Below are 20,327 nucleotides of genomic sequence, written 5' to 3' on the forward strand. Positions count from 1 at the left end.
GTATGCTAAACCACAAATGAAAATATAATAGCCAAGTGGGTACTCACATTAGGCCCAAGTACACTTATGTACTGGTAGGTGCGGGCTAGTAACTTGGGGTGTACCAGCTAACCCTCTCCAGGCGTAGGTTGGTCGGTGCAGGGGGATCCTGCCACACTCAAATGATAATGGAAAGTCAGTAGCAGCGGTTGTAACCGATTTCCATAGAGCACCCTTATGTGCTAGTAGACGCAGGCTGGCAGTATAAAAAGGTATGTCAGTTCACCTCCAGAGCAGCTTCCTCCTCCTGGAAAACCTCTCTTCACACGTCAGCAATGACTAATCCGGCTTCCTCCAATCACGGCTTTCCCCCCAGGGTAGTCATTGCCTGAGGCCATGCTGTGATTGGAGGAGGCTGGATTATTTATTACTGACGTGTGAAGAGAGGATTTCCAGGAGGGGGAAGCTGCTTTGGCTGTGAAAAGAAAAAAAAGGTAAGTTTTTAATCAAAACGGCTGCTTTGTAAACTTTGATGAATGAAAGTGCCCCTGTTTTTAATAGTATTTTTAAAAAATGGGCTTTCATTCATCAAAGTTTACCTTCACTTTAACGGTAAGAAAAATGAAAAATAGTCTGGTCACTAAGGGGTTAAGCACAACAGAACTGAAATAGAAGAATGTGCTCAACCAGTAGAATATAGCAGTGTATGAAAATAACCAGCAAGTCAGGCATTGAAGAGTAATAGCCAGTAGGCTGCTACACCAGAGAACTTTAAAATTAAACAAATAAATACTACTATATAAAAATGCAATAAGTAAAAGACTTCTCTTATGCATTCAATAAGTGGATGTGCCCCACTGCTTCTATGCTAAATACTTCTGTAGTACAGGCAGTCCTCGGGTTACAGACATCCGACTTAAGTACAACTCGTACTTACATACAGAGAGAATAGAGCTTTATCGACAATCCTTCTTTCCAGGATAATCCAAAATACTGAAAATCCAATTGTCACAAGGACAGAAAGTGATGTGAAAGTTTCTGAACAGGGGCACAGATAGCAAAACAAACTTTATCATATGCTATCCAAAACAAAAAAAAAAAGTTTGGCTAGAGTTTCACCTAAAAAAGTGCCTGTTCCAACTTACATACAAATTCAACTTAAGAACAAACCTAAAGTCCCTATCTTGTACGTAACCCGGGGACTGCCTGTATATTGTATTGCCTACCTGAATGGCTTGCCGAGCCTGCACAACTTCCTGTTCTGCTTGCTCCTGCCCTCCCATTGCTACTTCCAGCTGCAGTTTTAACCTGTCAGTTTCCTCCTCTTTGGCGCACAGGGTGTCGTTAGTACGCAGCAGCTGTCCAGTAATGTGCTGGAGCTCAGAGCGGCCCGCAAGACTCGTCTGCTCCAGCATCTGTTTGCGGCTCTGGGACTGCTGCTGAAAGAGAAAAAAGATAAATGTATTACTTGAGACTCTGCATCAGTGGCTCCTCAGTTTATAATTTATGTACAAAAGTATAAGGGGTATTTATCAGTGTATATTCTGTGGGGAAGCTATGAAAAAAATTGGCGTAGTAGATGCATGGATATGTCAGAATATTAACAATGGGTCAAACAAACTTAGTGAAGAACTTTTAAAAGGGAAACAATCTTCTAACCAAACCTGATACACTTTAGTGCATGTAAAATGTGACCCTTTTAAGAATGGGATTATTTGTATGACCCTGCTACATGTTACAGTATTTGCTTGGATCACTGCATGAGCTCATTTAGATCTGGCTCCTACTGGCCAAAATACAGAAGATAAGAGATTTACTCAATAAGCTTTTCAATATTCTCAAGGCTGAAAATACAAAAACCTGCAAATTTTGCCAACAAAAGATCAGTCTTATAAAACGTGCATATTCTATATAGATCTTTTGCAATATAATGTTAATAAATACCACACACATTTAAAGGGACACTAAACCCAAAATTTTTCTTTTGTTATTCAGAAAGAGCATGCATTGCTATTTTTTTTTTTGAAAAAGAAGGCATCTAAGCTTTTTTTGGGTTCAGTACTCTGGACAGCACTTTTTTTTTATTGTGGATGAAATTATCCACCAATCAGCAAGGACAACTCAGGTTGTTCACCAAAAATGGGCCGGCATCTAAACTTACATTCTTGCATTTCAAATAAAGATACTGAGAGAATGGAGAAAATTTTATAATAGGAGTAAATTAGAAAGTTGCTTAAAATTTCATGCTCAATCTGAATCACGAAAGAAAAATTTTGGTTACAGTGTCCCTTTAAGCCCACTATATCACCACCTTCACTAATCAAACTAGTGTCAAGGTTTTCAAAAATCTCTTGTAAAGATTATTTATCTCCCTCTACTGCCCTCTAGTGGGTAAATCATTCATCTCTTCTCTTTTATTTATCAACTTGGTCAATATTAAAATATATTCAATAACTGATGAAATAAACCATAAAACTTAGTCAAAAACCAGACCAAAAGGGGATATATTAACCAAAAAGGCCCATTGATCTAGAATAAGTCTGAATTGCCCTCTTATGTGGGCAGTCCTTAAAAATGTTCTTTAAGAAAAATAGCTGAACCTGGATGTCCTATTAATTTGCAAGCTAACTTTCAGAAAAAGTAATGAAGCTCTCTAAAATGCAGAATCTTGCAGGGGAGAGTGAATGCAACAGGGAGCACCCAGCACAGATAGATGTATTTTTTTAGAAGCACATACGAGTTGTATGAGTATTTTTTTTAAAAAATAATCTAGAAACAAATGCAAGTCAAGGTACTTTGAAAATAGCTTCTCTCTTTTTATTTATGCAAATTATGAATATCAGGGAAGTCTCCCTAAGCGTGATGAGTGGACCCGTTGCTCACTGTGCCTAGAGCAGTGCTTTCCAAACTGTGTGCCGTGACACATTAGTGTCGGCGGCAGAGTGTAAGCGCGTCCCTGCTTCAGCACAATTTTTTTTAAATGTTTTTTTTTTCGTTTCCGACTTTCCGCCTGCCTGCTACGCATATCACATGATTGCTACCTAGTGGGTCACAGATCATCTTAACCTATTGGAGCAGCTCAGGGGGAACATATACATATAAAAGTACAGTTACAATCATAACTGTCTGATAAAATAAAAAAAAAAAAAGGATTGCAAAGGGCTTTATATATATATATATATATATATATATATATATATATATATATATATATATATACACACACACACTCTGTTAAAGCCCTTTGCAGTCTTTTTACTTTCAACTTGTAATATGCTCACTACCCAACGTGTGCAAAAAAAGCCTCCGTCTAGCAAAGTTAACGTGCAAGCGGGAGGGCAAAGTACCACTCCACTTGTAATCTAGCCCTTAGTACAATTGTCCTGTCTTTATTAGGCTTCTTTTTAATAGATCAGACCCAAACATGTTCCGCACACTGCTAGGCAGATAATTTATGCACTCGCTGTCATTATTCCCCTGAGCCTCCATTAGGCCTGTGTAGCCTCATAGTCTATATCATGTTTTTTTTATATACATTTATCGCTTTACTACTTGCAAAGAGATGTAAGACCTATTAAACAATGAGCCCTTGTATAGTACCTGGTAGACCTCTGCCTGCTCCATTAGAGTTCTTCTCTGAGCTTCAAGACTAGCCACTTGCTGCTGATAAAGCAGACGTTGTTTCTCCCAATCCAAAGATCTTTGGCGGAATTCCTAATAGGAGTAATAATAAAAAGGGAAATCAATTAGTAGTTTAATCCAACACCATATCTTGTGTACAGATACCACATTTTAATTGGGTTATCTTTACCTGTTCTTGGGTTATCTTTACCTGTTCTTCCACTAACTCTTGAGAGCCAACACAAAATATATATTTGCTACAGTTAAGCCACTGCAATAAATGTTCCAGCATTATAGTGCTCTCTGATAATTTTATAAAATTAAATAAATTATACATTTTATGTATGACATCAGCATTAGGTGCACTAAACTTTATTTAAAATAAAAATCTAGACACTGTAAAATACATGTGTAGCCTACAAGTACACTTTTCTTTAGTTTCTGATGTTAACCCAGAAATGGGAAAGGGATTTACAATGAAGCGGATATGCTTTGTAGAAATAATGTTTTAGCCTGTTTACAGGAGGGGATCATAAATCGCAGGTATAGACTTATGGACATTGACTTTAGAGTCTTGACACCAGGAAACCAAGTGTCAGTTCTTGGTAGTCATGATGCCGATTTATGCCGTCACATATGATGAAGGATTAGAGTTTTTTTATACAACAGTGTGGATTCTGTAGCATTTTTACACTCCAAAGAAATGCATTTTAATCATTATACCCCACTCCATGCACTCTAAACCAGTGCAGACATTACGCTTTACTTGTGTCAGATTTGCCCTGAGACACCCATGGGATAAATCTTAAATTCATGTGACAGCCATAATAGGATATACTGTGAAGAAGCATAAACAAGCACTCTGATCTTTTCATCCCCTCCTAGTTTGAGGTGAAACCATGGGCAGAAAGTGGTGTCACCATATGGTGTCCTACGTGAGACACTACTCGAGAGAAACAAAGCTAAAGCTAAGCTCTGACTCATCACTTTCTTGCTAAAAGATTTTTTTTTTTATTCAAGTGACAAATACATCCTGGGGAAAAAAAAAAATCATCCTTAGGATCACCTGTAATGTTCACAAATCCATTCTTACCTCTAACCTGCGATTCAGACGTGAGATCTCACATTGTTCTTCTTCTGCTCTGTTCTTCAATTCTAATTTGAGGTGCCTCTTTTGTACTCTCTCATAACTTTTCTTCAGTTTGGTCAGCTAAGTAAGGGAAAACAGAGCACTAATCTTACAGACTTACATTAAAGGGACAGTAAACCTTAAAAATAATGTTATATAATTCTGCACATAGTGCAGAATTATATAACATTATATTAGCGCAAACGTTATAAAACAAAATTTCCCCTTTGAATTTTAAAAAAAAAACTGCTGTTTTACAGACCCTCTCTCTGTGATCTTCTGAGCGGGTCTGTTTTTTCAAACAGCGCATCGGGCCAGCTGTATAGTCACAGCCTGGCCCGACCACGCCATAGCACTAACTGCAGCTCGCTCCTGCTCTGTCAGACAGCAGGAGCGAGCTGCACTTAGTGCTATGGTGCGGTCGGGCCGGGCTGTGACTATACAGCTGGCCCGATGCGCTGTTTGAAAAAACAGACCCGCTCAGAAGATCACAGAGAGAGGGTCTGTAAAACAGCAGTTTTTTTTTAAAAAATTCAAAGGGGAAATTTTGCTTTATAACGTTTGCGCTAATATAATGTTATATAATTCTGCACTATGTGCAGAATTATATAACATTATTTTTAATGTTTACTGACACTAAGATTTTACAATAATCTACAAAACTAGAAATGTTTGAAAAGCAATATTTTATAACAGAAAGTAGAACTATTTGTCAATTATTGCCCCTTTAATGCAGCTTCAGCTATTGGTAATGCCCAACCAATGAATACGATAATATGGACAAAAATACCATTTGAAATTCCTTACTTTACAGACCGGTAAATCTGCCTGTAAATGCACAAATATTAAACAATAGCTATTAATGGAGTATAAATATTTACTACAAGCTACAGTATTCATGATGCTAGTTCACACAATATACCAAGTATAGTTTTATGTGATAAGCTACCTGTTGGCATAACGTGCGTCTACAGTCTCGGGGCAAGGTAATCAAACAGATCAAAGGCTTTGTTTGTTTATTATTTTATTACAGTAAACAACATCAATGATATTGCTGTAAAATACCTCTGAAAATTGCACTTGTTTCACTCTAATAATGGACACAAAAAAACAAACTCTAAAAACAGCCCCTGCAATTAAATAAGTGCTATCACAGGATGACCATGTCCTAACTGTTAGGAAATAAAACTTATACTTTTCTGTGAAAAATAAAAACAAATCAAATAGATTAAAACAATTAAAACAGAGTCTCCCCAAAAGGATCAAATTCCCTAGCATATATACATTATTACAGATTCTACTATAGTCACAATACTGAATTATATAATAATAAAAAGGAATAAACTATGCCTATTGGAGTAGGGGGCATCAATGTACAAAAGTTGAAACCCTATGAAATACCTATTAGTGACCATCAACAGACCACAATAAATGTGAGTCCAGCCAAAGGGAATGGCCACTGCCTAACCTCTCAGGCCACGCTACCCTTATTATTATGAGCAATTCTGTCTCTATGCTAGTGCAAAAATAAACGTATTGGGGGATATTTATCAAAGGTCTGGCGGACTTGATCCGACAGTGCGGATCAGGTCCGCCAGACCCCGCTGAATGCGGAGAGCAATACGCTCTCCGTATTCAGCATTGCATCAGCAGCTCTTGTGAGCTGCTGGTGCAACGCCGCCCCCTGCAGGGAGGTGTCAATCAACCCGATCGTACTGCTCAGAGCAGGCGGACAGGTTATGGAGCAGCTGTCTTGATATATGGGCCCCATTGTGTAGTTTACAAACTATCCATAAATCTATTTGGTCATAACAATGTAATATCAGAAGACACACAAGAGGACCCCAGACCACATGACTTGTTCTACTCTGCCTGAAAAGGCAGGAACTCAGTTTGTTTAAAAAAAAAAATTAAAAAGATAATCCCTTTATTACCCATTCTCCAGTTTTGCATAACCAAGTTATATTAAAATACTTTTTACCTCTGTGATTACCATGTATCTAAGCCTCTGCAGACTGCCTCCCTTATTTCAGTGCTATTTACAGACTTGCATTTTAGCCAATTAAAGCTGACACATGAATAACTCCATGGAGTAAGCACAGTGTTATCTATATAGTACACAAACTAGCAGTGTCTTGCTTTGAAAAGCTATAAAATGCACTGAGATAAGAGGCGGTCTATAGTTGCTTAAATACAGACAAATGTATAGGTTTAAAAGGTTATAAAGAATATTAATATAACTATGTTGGTTGTGCAAAGCTGGAAAAATGGGTAGTGAAGTTATCTATCTTTAAAAATTAAAACATTTTGGAGTAGACTTTCCCTTTAAATACAATTCATAAGTTCACCTCAGTTTTTCTGTATCTGCTACATAGTGCATACAGCAATTGCATACAACAGCTAGCCCTTACTGGCCACAATCTCATCGAAAGCTAGCCCTTACTGCCATAGAGAAATAAAATGAAATAAAAGTGCATGCTCTGATACAAAATATAAGAATTATTAGAGCAGATGCAATGATCTCAAAAAGAAAACCACACAATGGCGCCAAATCCTAAGCCATTGCAAAACAAAAATTATGAATATACAGAAATATGAGCTTAGATTAATTAAAAATAGGCTCTGAGATTGGGTATTTCAGTTAGACAAACAGTTTCAAAACCATAGTCCTCTTTAAACTACAGAGGAATACAAGTTACCACCGTCATACCTGAACTAAAGGACATCATAGTCCTACATGGCAGCCAGGTGTACATAATAGGCCCAGAGAACACAGGAAAATAAAGGCATTATAAAAGTGCCCTGCTTCATTATTCACTGTTGTGAATACAGACTGTCTGCAAGAAGTTCTGTGTATCGCACCATCTCAATAAGAGGCCAACTTAACTGTATAACATAAGGCATAACCATAAAAGACCTTCTATAAAAAGTCTGTATTGAGAGGAGGCAAGACGCTAAACCCATTAAAATTTGATGTCAGGGCGGTCTGAACACACGTGCAATTTAGACACAAGTGCGCCTCCGGCATGCGACGGAAACTATTAACCCCCACTCTGAAAACAGTGACTTCAGTCAGCCAACAAAACAGTTTGAGGCGCGCATGAACCCCATGAGAAAAAATACCTTAATAAAGTACTTCAATTCTGAATATCAACCATCCTAGTTACAATGCTTAACCGGACATAAGTTTATATAACACAGAAAAACTGTGACAAAGACAAAAAACGGCCGTCTATCGCAATAAGCCCCACTTGTCAGCCCTCAAACAAGCGGCTGAAAAAGAGAAGCGTTATAGTCAGCGGCTAGTTTGCTACGTATCTAATGTAGCAAAAATAAACTATTATTAACCCCCACTGACACAAACTACCAACAAAAAAAAAGGGATATGGGATCTTTGTGCAAGTTAACGAAATAGGAAGCTGCTCCCCTTACACCGGCACTCTTCATACATCAGCACCCTAAAGTGTTTGTAAAAGGTGGATTCTGTATACCGGCACCATTTTAAAATACTCGCTCTGAAAGTTGAGAATGCGGTCCTCTACGGCAGCACCAATCTATATCAGAGCTCTAACAGTGAAAAGCAATTGCGGCCATGACACCGCTTTTCATTATATCCAAAAGCATACTGGTGTCCTAGCTGTTAGCTGAAATACAGCCTTAGCAGTTTAATAACCGGATCCTGTTAGGAAATGCCGGTCCACCGTACACTGACCCACTCATGTAAGGAGACTGTCACTCCTATATTTCAGTCCAGCCACATCCATATCTAAGGATGTTCTGACTTTAAAAAAAACACGGCCCATAAAATCCCTTATATGTGTCTGTTGAAAGAAAAAGGATAGGCACTAATCCCCACTAGGGATCCTTGACATTATAATCTATAAGTGCTTTCCTCCCGTCTGGAAGATAAAAGGGCATTTACCTGTTCTGTAGTAGGGCAGGAGCATTTCTAGGTGTGATAGATGGCCACATCTATCATAGACCTGTGGAGAAAGAAAATACAGAGTAACCAACTCTGGTTTTGTATAACAGGGGTAGCCAATATGATAGAAAACAAAGCAAGGACAATCTCACTATTTTCTAACTGCTTAAAAGCCACCACTACTCTTACTCAAGAGATTGACGTGGACACAGCTAAACCCCAATCCTTGCAGGCAAGGAAAAGTACCCATCAATGGAATAAAAAAAAATCTTCAGACACCAACTTCACACAACCTCCATTGACAGAGGCAAAGAGAATGACTGGGGGTTATGGGTAAGGGAAGTTACACTTAACAGCTTTGCTGGGGTGATCTTTGCCTCCACCTGCTGACCAGGAATTGAATATCCCACTAGTAATTGGAATGATGTCGTGGACTCTCCATGTCATAGGAAAGAAATACATTTGAATGCCCCTTTACCAGTCTAAATGTGGACTGAAAAAGAAAATGACTCAAGCAACATCAAAATACTGCAAATACCTGACTCACTGTCAAACTGCTGTCATTATGACAATACAGTATATTTAGAAGGGACATAGAAGTGTAAAAAGAAAATCTTATAAAGTATTATGTACAAGCTGCAGTGAATAAATAAACCCTTGCAAAGTCAGCACTACTGAGTCCTAGCTGAACTGGTGAGCCAATAACAAGAGGCATGTTTGTAGCCACCAATCAGCAGCTAGCTCCCAGTAGCATTGCTGCTCCTGAGCCTACGTAGATGTACTTTTCAACAAATGATACCAAGAGAACAAAACACATTAGATAATAGTAGTAAACTGAAAAAGTCTTTCAAAAATGCACGTTCTATCTGAATCTTGAATGACTTTTGTGCCCCTTTAAGATAATGGCTCATTATCATTTTGAGCACTGCTGATTTAGTGCCTGTTCCTAATGTTATAATTTTTACATGACAGCAGTGTGTATTAGTGCCGTTGCGAGAGAGGCAGAGGTATCATCCTGCATATGACAGCAGTGTGTAAGGATTAGTGCCGTGCGAGAGAAGCAGTGGTATCCTACTGCATGTGACAGCACTGTGTAAGGATGAGTGCTGTGCGAGAGCAGTGGTATCCTCCTGCATGTGACAGCAATGTGTAAGGATGAGTGCCGTGCGAGAGAGGCAGAGGTTTCCTCCTGCATGTGACAGCAATGTGTAAGGATGAGTGCCGTGCGAGAGAGGCAGAGGTTTCCTCCTGCATGTGACAGCAATGTGTAAGGATTAGTGCCGTGCGAGAGAGGCAGAGGTTTCCTCCTGCATGTGACACCAGTGTGTAAGGATTAGTGCCGTGCGAGAGAGGCAGAGGTTTCCTCCTGCATGTGACACCAGTGTGTAAGGATTAGTGCCGTGCGAGAGAGGCAGAGGTTTCCTACTGCATGTGACACCAGTGTGTAAGGTTTAGTGCCGTGCGAGAGAGGCAGAGGTTTCCTACTGCATGTGACACCAGTGTGTAAGGTTTAATGCCGTGCGAGAGAGACAGGAGTTTCCTCCTGCATGTGACAGCACTGTGTAAAGATTAGTGCCGTGCGAGAGTGGCAGTGGTTCCTCCTGCATGTGACAGCACTGTGTAAAGATTAGTGCCGTGCGAGAGTGGCAGTGGTTTCCGCCTGCATGTGACACCAGTGTGTAAGGATTAGTGCCGTGTGAGAGGCAGAGGTATCCTCCTGCATGTGACACCATTGTGTAAGGATTAGTGCCGTGCGAGAAAGGCAGAGGTATCCTCCTGCATGTGACAGCAGTGTGTAAGGATTAGTGTCGTGCGAGAGAGGCAGCGGTATCCTACTGCATATGACACCAGTGTGTAAGGATTAGTGCCGTGCGAGAAAGGCAGAGGTATCCTCCTGCATGTGACAGCAGTGTGTAAGGATTAGTGCCATGCGAGAGAGGCAGAGGTATCCTCCTGCATGCGACAGCACTGTGTAAGCATTAGTGCCGTGCGAGAGGCAGAGGTATCCTACTGCATATGACACCAGTGTGTAAGGATTAGTGCCGTGCGAGAAAGGCAGAGGTATCCTCCTGCATGTGACAGCAGTGTGTAAGGATTAGTGCCGTGCGAGAGAGGCAGAGGTTTCCTCCTGCATGTGACAGCAGTGTGTAAGGATTAGTGCCGTGTGAGAAAGGCAGAGGTTTCCTCCTGCATGTGACAGCAGTGTGTAAGGATTAGTGCCGTGTGAGAAAGGCAGAGGTATCCTCCTGCATGTGACAGCACTGTGTAAGGATTAGTGCCGTGCGAGAGAGGCAGAGGTTTCCTCCTGCATGTGACAGCAGGCAGAACAGCGGCTTGTACCAGTCAATAGCCCGTGCTAAATGTGCAAAGGCTCAGTCTGGTGTGCAAAAATATGCAGCGATACACACGCCTCATCGCTGCCTCTCTGCGCACAGATCTTTTAAAATGACAGCATTAGATATGGGGCCAACAGACCATAATCAACAGTGCTTTGTGAATGTCAATGTTAAAAATAATACTCTCAGTAACATTTTAACATTATTTGCGGTCCTCGTCATACAATATATATTATTATATACTGCCTGACACACAATAAACCAAATCTGATCCTGGAAACATATCTACATAGCCTTCTCAGGCACAGTTTATCAACTGCATGGAATACAGAATGAATCTAGCTCTAACAGCTGAGAGCAAAGGGAGGGCAGGAACGAAAGTGAAAAGAAGATCTGGATAATTAGTACAACAACCCACCTCTTCTTGAAACCGTTTGAGTTGGGTTTCATATTCTGCCGTCTTAACACAATTCCCTTCCTCCTGTTCCCGTAGCTGCTTTCTGAGTGACCTGATCTGCAGAAACACAGACAGTATTAAACGTGAATCTAAAATGTCAGTTACAAATTTCCCTAATATTTTTAATAAGGTTATAGATAGGTATTTATTTATTAGCCACATCACCTCTAGAATTGCATTTCATGCTACTAGTTTTTATAATTATTATTTGCAATAACGTAGTTCGAGGTGCAGGACAATTACACACACAACTATTTTTTCAACTCACAATCATTTCTTTAATTGTGGATTTTATTTTCAAACTTGATTTATGGATCAAAACTATAAAACATGAGTATCTTTAAAATACAATAAAGATGAATGCACTTCAAGAGACAGGCAAGTATCAAGAAAGATCAATTCTAAACAGTAACAGTTTAAGTGAAAGTTATAATTAAAGGGACATGAAACCAACATTTTTATTTCATGATTTAGGTAGAACATACAAATTTAAACAACTTTCAAGTTTACTTCGATTATCAAATGTGTTTAATTCTCTCGGTATAATGCACTACTGGTTTCTAACGGAACACATGGGTGAACTAATAACAATCGGTATATATATGCAGTCACCAATCAGCAGCTAGAACCTAGGTTCTTTGCTGCTCCTGAACTTAACTTGATATGCCTATCGGCAAAGGATAACAAGAGAAGGAAGCAAATTAAATAATAGAAGTAAATTGGAAAGTTGTTTAAAAATGGTATGCTCTGTCTGAATCATGAATGTCTAATTATGACTTTACTGTCGCTTTAAGTCTTTATTGTAAGATGTAAATACAATTAAAATAAAAAGATGACTCTCCTAAAGATAATAAAAGTTTTCACAACTAAGCAAAAGGGCCAGAATAAATGGATCACATCACTTTTAGCTACCATTATAAGATTACCAATAAAAGATACTTTATTGGACAGCATTCTTTTAAAAAAAAAAAAAAAGGGAGTAGGTATAAGGCTGAGCCTTAAAATCGAATGAAGTGTTTTAATGCAACTAGCAGATGGGTTGACTTTAAGGGAAAGTGTACTGTAAAATTGGTTTCATCTTAATGTGTTTCCAGTTACTTACAATACCAGCTACAGAGTTTACAATTTATGGGAAATTGTTTCTTTAGTTATATTTTTGTATAAAAAATAGCTGTCTCTTCTAATTGAAACTACAACCCAATCAAATGAGCTTGATTTGCAGGGAGAGCAGATTTAATTAGCTTATATTGCTATGTTTACTCAAGACCCTCCTTATCGTTATCTCTCACTGTATAAACTGTAAGATTGGTGCATAGAGAGAGGAATTAAAAGTGTACATTTTATTAACTCTGTACAACACCCCGCTGAGAACATGGTTTGTTCCAACCCCACTTGTTCACATAGCATTTCTATAACCAATACTTAAATACTGTAATTTTGAATATAGGTGGGGGTACAACAGGCAAAAGCAGCTTTTCAAATTACAAATTAAAAAGGTAAATTAGCTATTTGTAAACAATTGAATACACTTCCACAGGTAAAATGGATCATTGGGAACACAGAGGAGAATAAAAAAAAAAAAAAAAAAAATATCACACTACACTTTCTACTTTAAATATAGCTCAAAGCAACATCTGTGGGATATAACCATTGTTCTCCTGAACGTTTGCTTCTATTTTTCCTTTTCTGCCTCTTATTTATTTTTGTATATGGCCCAATAATTATCTGGTTACTAACAGCAGTGAATACAAACATATGCCATATGGTCAGTAGCTGTACTGCCTTTCGATAACCACCTCTTGATTCAGTCGTTCCTCTCGCTCATGGGCCGAACTCAGCTCCTGATCTCTCAGTTCTAGGCGAGTAGTCAGAATCTGAGTTTGAGCATCCCACTCGGACTTCTTGTGAGCCAGCATGATGTCTATTTGTCTCATGAGCTCCTGCAGCTCTGCCTCACAGGATCCCTGCAGCACTCTGTGAGAGGCAAAGACAGGCAATACAGGGTTAATAAGTACAGCAGACCATAAATTAAAGTGAAGAAAATGTATTAAAAACAGAAACAAACCATACAGATAGGAAATAATGCATAAAAAAATAACCAAAATCAGATTGACTAAAGTGGTCAAATTCCTGGGCACAACACCCAGTTAAATTAGCAGCTACAAATTATCAAGACCCCTTATTTGAAAAATAATTTCCTGCTTGATAAAAATAATAATAATAAAAGTCAGAATATTATATTTTAATGGGGAGGGGACCTTTCGGGAGACACACACAAATAAAAAACATCTGATACATATAGTAGATAATAGAGATGTGCATTCAGCAGTTTCGTTCAATGCCAAATGCTAACGGCCTCCTACTTCCGCACTTGGTAGGGAACGAAACTACCAAAAACACATCTCTAGTAAACAAGTCCTTTAAAACTAAAAAACAACTCTTGCAGGTTTTGAGCACATAGTTAAATGCAAACAACAGTACAATAATAAAATGAGTTTACACATTAGAGAATTTTATTTCTCCGGTTTTATATCCCTTTAATTAAATATTCCTCTATAAGTTTTTCACAACCAAATCCAATTCAGCTGCAGCAGAGGACAGGATGACATGCTTCTGTGACTTGCAGACATTTTTTTTTTTTTTTTTTTTTTTAAGGCTCATAAAATAAACCAGTTCTTAAAGTGATGGTTAATCACATTTATGAACACATATATTGCACATATTTACACAAACATGCATGCGTTTGTGTAAATATTTATTAAATACATACATTCAGTGGAAGTAACCTAAGGCAGCAGTAAGTGTTCTCTTAGCCTTGGCAATTTTAGGACTGTCTATAAGGAGTAGAGCAGACAATCCCCCCCCCCAATTAGAAAGTTGCCTTGGTGCGGAATTGTAGAGTAACAAAACAAGCCATCCCATGCGAAACGCATGACTGCCCCAAAGTGGCTAAAGCAGCCCACCCATAGTGATTTAATCCAAGGTTCTTCAAACTTTTTTTTCCAAGACCCAGTGCCATGATACCACATACCTTAACTACCTACGATACACACACTCGCCACACACTAATACAAAACACCTACTCTCATACAACACACACACACACACACTAATACAAAATGCATACTCATAATACACACACACTAATACAAAATGCATACTCTCATACAACACACACACTAATACAAAATGCATACTCTCATATTACACACACACACTAATACAAAATGCATACTCATAATACACACTAATACAAAATGCATACTCTCATACAACACACACTAATACAAAATGCATACTCTCATACAACACACACACACTAATACAAAATGCATACTCATAATACACACACACTAATACAAAATGCATACTCTCATACAACACACACTAATACAACACACACACACACACACACACTAATACAAAATGCATACTCATAATACACACACACTAATACAAAATGCATACTCTCATAATACACACACTAATACAAAACACATACTCTCATACAACACACATACATACTAATACAAAATGCACACTCTCATAATACACACACTAATACAAAACACATACTCTCATACAACACACACAAACTAATACAAAATGCATACTCATAATACACACTTATTCAAAACTCATATTTTCATAAAACACACACACTCATACAAAGCACACACACGCCTTGTGGGAGCTAGCTGTCTGCAAATACATAACCGGCATCAAATTGTGCTAGTGTGGGATGCATGTGTATAGCTAAATATCCTACCCAGGTAGCTCTTAGTGAGCCCAATGGAGAGGTAAAATTCTAAAAAACTGAACAATATCTACTCTTTAACAATTCATTTTTATGTGATTCATACGTTCTAATGCTTTCAAATAGTTTGGGGGTTTCTTGTCCTTTTTAGGAATATGTCATAACTTAAAACATTTTTTGCAATTTAATAATAATAGATAATGCCTGCAAAGGAAGGATTGGCTGGATTATAGTATGGAGATGTCATTTTTATTTTATTACATGTTTTAGTATCCAGAGGTAAAACATACACATATAGATTTTTTTTTTTATTGCTTTACTTGCATATAACTAGCACATTAGAGCAATCTGCTGTTATATCTGTATTTGTTTTAATGCTTTTCTTGACTGAACTTCATTTTAAATAGGGTGACACAAATCTGTGCAATGAGCTTACTTGCAAATACAATTCATAATAAATGCTTCCATTCCAATCAGCGTTTTGCCCTAATTCTTATTCATTAGTCACAGTTTATATTGATATTAAACCCTAGATTATCAATAAGGATCCCTTGTAGTTTTTTTCAAACTGTACAAAATATAGAGCATTAAATGTACAGTTTGCTGCAGTTGTATCTCTGCATGATACATCCACCCAGCAGGTGTCACTCACCAGGTCATCGCTTGCAGTAACCACCATTGTGGAGTGAACTAGCTAGCTCTCAGACAGGAGTGAGTTAATCCATAAATTTAGCTCCTTCTCTGCAGGGTTTGACCGCTCCTCAGCAGTTTGTAACTGCTGCTCCTGCACGCTGCAGCTCAGACTAATGGAGGGAATTTTCGGCACCATGGTTCTACTCTCTGTCGCGCTAAATATTGACAGTGTTAGCGCGTAACAAAAAAGTCCCTTAAAAATAATGTACAGCTGGTTCTTCCTACCTCTTCACCCCAAGTATCCCCTGCTGGCCTAGGTTATGGCAGTGTCGCCCTATGGAAGGAGGGACAAGTGTCAGTGTGCAGGAGCCGGTCTCTGACATCACGGTGAGGGCTGGGATTAATATCTTCTAGTATGTCTAGACTGGAACTAGTTTGAGATGCGTGCCGCGGGATGTGGAATATTTTCCATAGCACTCGATCTTATGTTTATGCAGCCAAATTACTAGGTATTGTAATTCTAAAAACAGCAGGGAACTACAGATCCCAGAAAAGGAAAACAAGCCGCAACTGGGCAATAGTTAAAAATTGATCCACTTTATTCAAAAAGTTAAAAGCGCCATAGAAAGGGCACATTTCCATTTTCTATGGTGCTTTTAACTTTTTGAATAACGTGGATCACTTTTAACTGTTGCCCAGTTGCAGTTTGTCCGCCACTTACTGCCGGCACCACGCAGCCCCAGGACTCAGAGTTGTCCCTGTTCTGCCTTGCTACGTTCTGCCTCCAGATCTGTGCGGCATACTTCAAAAACAGACAGATGGGCAGGATTTTTCAAGAGCCAATGAGTACAGAGCAAGGGAAAAGGCATTGTGACAGGACAGACAGCACAACCAATGTTGCTGAGTAAGAAGGGGAGTAATAAAAAAAAAATAAAAAAAAAAAATGTTCCTGCTCTGTTTGCGCCCCCTGCAAACACCAGCCCTGGCAGCCATGTGTAACCCGACTCCTCCCCCTAATAGCCCAGAAGAAGATGGGGAGGGGAAGAAAACTTTAGCTCTGTTGCAATCTGCTTGCCCGCAGCAGCGCTAAATGTAAAAAGAAACCACATGTCCGGCACCAGGAACTGAATGTCCTGGGTGTCGGGCGATAGGAATTGCGCATCCCTGGATTTACCATCATTAAAAATAAACGGTAGGTTTCATTCATCAGTTACTAAATTCACCCTTTCTGTGCAGCAGCAGCTAGCTGAAGTCAGCGGCTCTGGCCGCCCACAACACAGCACTCTTCTTCAATGAGGTAACTTTTCCACTTCTAAACCAATAGCTGTGCGTGTCATCTGACATCCTAATACGGCTATTGGTTTAGAGGTGGAAACATCACCTCATTGGTAATTAGCGTTATGCCGTGGGCAGTCAGAGCCGCTGAGTTTAGTGACCTGCCGCTGGACAAAAAAGGTGAGTTTAGCACCCTTTTTTTAGTAACTGATGAATTAAACTACCATTTATTTTTAGTGATGGTAAATCAGATTTACCATCACTTTAAACATTTTAACCTATTCTTGGATTTATATATATTTACTGAGCAGTGCATAGAATTGGAAACATCAACTTTGGAAACATATGAAATAACAGACAGCAGTAATATGCACACAGAATAAAAAGGAAAATGTAAAAGTTTACAAACCAATCTTACCCCATTTTCTCCTGCGTCTGTAGACTTTCTAGCAATGCTTCCATTACTCTGGCAAATCAGGAACTAGACTATAAAATATGCAGTAAAGAGTAACTATAGAGCCTTTAACAAGCAACAATTAAAAAAGTGAGGATAGATATTGTACTTTATAAACATTTTCATTTAAAAGGGACACTCAAGTCAAAATTAAACTTTCATGATTCAGATAGAGCATGCAATTTTAAACAACTTTACAATTTACTTTCATTAACACAATGTACACAGTCTTTTTATATTTACACTTTTTGAGTCATCCGCTCCTACTGAGCATGTGCAAGAATTCACAGAATATACGTATATGCATCACATGATACAGGAGGAGTGGAAATAGTTCATAACTGAAATTTGTCAGAAAAACATCGAATACTCCTTTGAAGTTAAGACTAAGTGCTATTGCATTGTCTTTGTATCATGCATTTCTTGATTATGTAAATCTACTATATTTACCGTCCCTTTAACATCATCTGAAAATACAAGAGAAGTGGTTTCACACAAAATAAAAAACACAAGGTTAGGAGAAATATAATACATATAATCTAAAAAAACTTTTTTTTTTCCCCCATTATGCAGATTTCTCATGTTAAACAACTTGGCAATTTACTTCTTGGACAGGATTCATTTCCCTCCCCATACACCACACACCTTGAGCTGCACTAGGAAGAGTTTCCTGTTTAAACACATTGTTACCACGCTCGAATCTCGGCACTCAGGTGAACAGTAGGTGTATGGGGCTACGATCGAGTAGCAGGGAATCCCATTGGTGCAGGATACGATTCACGTCACGGACCGGAAGCACCTGACAACGCTCAGTCACAGCGTGCAAACTAAACAGCATTACGGAGGCTGTGGAGTGGTATGCCCATACGGGTGATTATCGGAGCACCGGACAACGACCTCTACGAGTGAGGAGTCAGTGGTGCAGCAGCGGAGGCAGGTTTTTCTAAAGGCTCCCGGAGACAGGCTCAAGCAGCAAGTGTGGTGAGTTATACACCATCCCGGTGTCAAGCCGCATTTATACCTGCCATACCGCACACCTTGCTTCATCCATATCCTTATACCCATTGTATTGTTTGCACGTATTACCCAGCTTGGACAGGATTCATTTCCCTCCCCATACACCACACACCTTGAGCTGCACTAGGAAGAGTTTCCTGTTTAAATTTACTTCTGATATCTAGTTTGCTTAATTATCTTGGTATCCTTTGTTGATAAAGTAGCAATACACTACTGGAAGCTAGCTAACTGCAACGTATTCTAAGAGAACAAAACAAATGAGATAACAACATGTTATCCCCTTTAGTTTGTTCCCAATAATCCACTTTACCTGCTGGAGTGTATCAAATTGTTTACAAGTATTTTCTTTACCCTGTGGTATCCACACCTATTCTGAAAGTTTCTGACCTTAGGTCCAAGCTATAGATAAGCTGTGGAAACACAGTCAGCAGAAGATATTACACTCCCAGTGGGGTATAGAAAAGATAATGTAATAAATGTTAATTTTCCATTGTTCTCTCCAAGTATTGGTGATTGGTTTATGAACATATATAAGATAAAGAAACATTTATATGTACACAATGTGATAAAGTAGTGAGATCTGATTATACCTACAAGCTCAACCCATTCTATTAGAGCTACAAAACACAAAACCAGCTAATTCATTTTTATGTTATACTTTGCAGCTGGTAAAAAAAAAATAACTGGAAAGTAATTGCAAACACATTAAAGGGAAAAACAATTGTATAATATACTGTCCCTTTAAGCTAACAAACACGGCTAACTGTTCTTGAAAGAACTTTGATTAAACCTTTACATTCTCTAAATACCTAAACATACCCATTAACGTCAGTCAGGTCATCAGCTGCTGCAGGGATAGGCTGCCCGTGGGCACACAGTCATTGCATTGTTCTGCAGCATATTGTATGCGCAATCAAGAAGCAAAACAACACATAGCACCTGGTCTCATTGAAACCCTTTCATGTAACCTAATAACGCGGTATCAGTAAAGCTATTAATGAGCTGCAACCACTTCTCTCCTATTTCCTGCTACTCTAAACAAAGGGAATGATGGACCAAAATTTCCAAAGGATCCTTTTAACGCAGCAAAGCATCGTGTCGGAAGATGTCAAAGTTTTCAAAACAAAACCCAGAAGAGTACGCATGCGCAATACGACATTTTTTTTTTGTACGCAACACGCAAAACACTCATTTAGAATAGTTTTCCCGTAAAGCGCAGGCGCATTATTCTATGTTTAGGGAGTCTGTCATTACAAGAAGCTAGCGGCACACTGGCAACACGAGCCTATTGGTTGTCCGGCCAGTGACTTCACGGATACACGCATCAATCAGATAATGCAGTACGCCTATTTTATATGTATTATCTGATTGGTCCGTAGTCCGTTTCATTTGCCCGCCTACACCTACATTGATTCAATTTCCAAATTGTTCCTTTGTGGAAATTGTTGTGCCCGCCTCGCGAGTCGAGTTTGAGCAGACTTACCGGGGTGGGAAGCTGTGGCTGATGCGGGTTACAGAGAGAGGGGTGCTGATGGTGGTTATAGGCGGTGCCTATGGGGGTTAAAGGGGGTGCTTATTGGGGGGGTTACAGTGGAGCTGATGGGGCTTATGTAGGTTATACAGGGGGTGCTGATGGGGCTTATGTAGGTTACAGAGGGGCTGCTTATGGGGTTACAGGGGGTGCTGATGGGGTTTATGTAAGTTACAGAGGGGCTGCTTATGGGGTTACAGGGGGTGCTGATAGGGC

At 39.1% G+C, this 20,327-nt stretch overlaps 1 protein-coding gene across 4 annotated transcripts in view; it reads right to left on the minus strand.

The window, feature by feature from the left end:
* The window catches only part of CEP63 (centrosomal protein 63), a 93,594-nt gene extending 73,860 nt beyond the window's left edge, over positions 1-19,734 (minus strand). For 3 of the 4 annotated variants that reach the window (XM_053709790.1, XM_053709789.1, XM_053709787.1), the window contains exons 1-7: positions 19,400-19,734; positions 17,528-17,595; positions 13,241-13,418; positions 11,406-11,501; positions 4,694-4,810; positions 3,580-3,693; positions 1,206-1,418 (exon numbers count right to left, since the gene is read on the minus strand). In XM_053709790.1, coding sequence (XP_053565765.1) covers positions 1,206-1,418; positions 3,580-3,693; positions 4,694-4,810; positions 11,406-11,501; positions 13,241-13,418; positions 17,528-17,571 — 762 coding nt within the window. In that variant the 5' untranslated portion in view covers positions 17,572-17,595; positions 19,400-19,734. The remainder of the gene's footprint in view (positions 1-1,205; positions 1,419-3,579; positions 3,694-4,693; positions 4,811-11,405; positions 11,502-13,240; positions 13,419-17,527; positions 17,596-19,399) is intronic. The other variant, XM_053709788.1, reaches the window with a different exon arrangement.
* Between the last annotated feature and the right edge of the window lie 593 nt (positions 19,735-20,327).

Source organism: Bombina bombina, chromosome 4 (assembly GCF_027579735.1).
Source record: "Bombina bombina isolate aBomBom1 chromosome 4, aBomBom1.pri, whole genome shotgun sequence".
Taxonomy (NCBI): domain Eukaryota; kingdom Metazoa; phylum Chordata; class Amphibia; order Anura; family Bombinatoridae; genus Bombina; species Bombina bombina.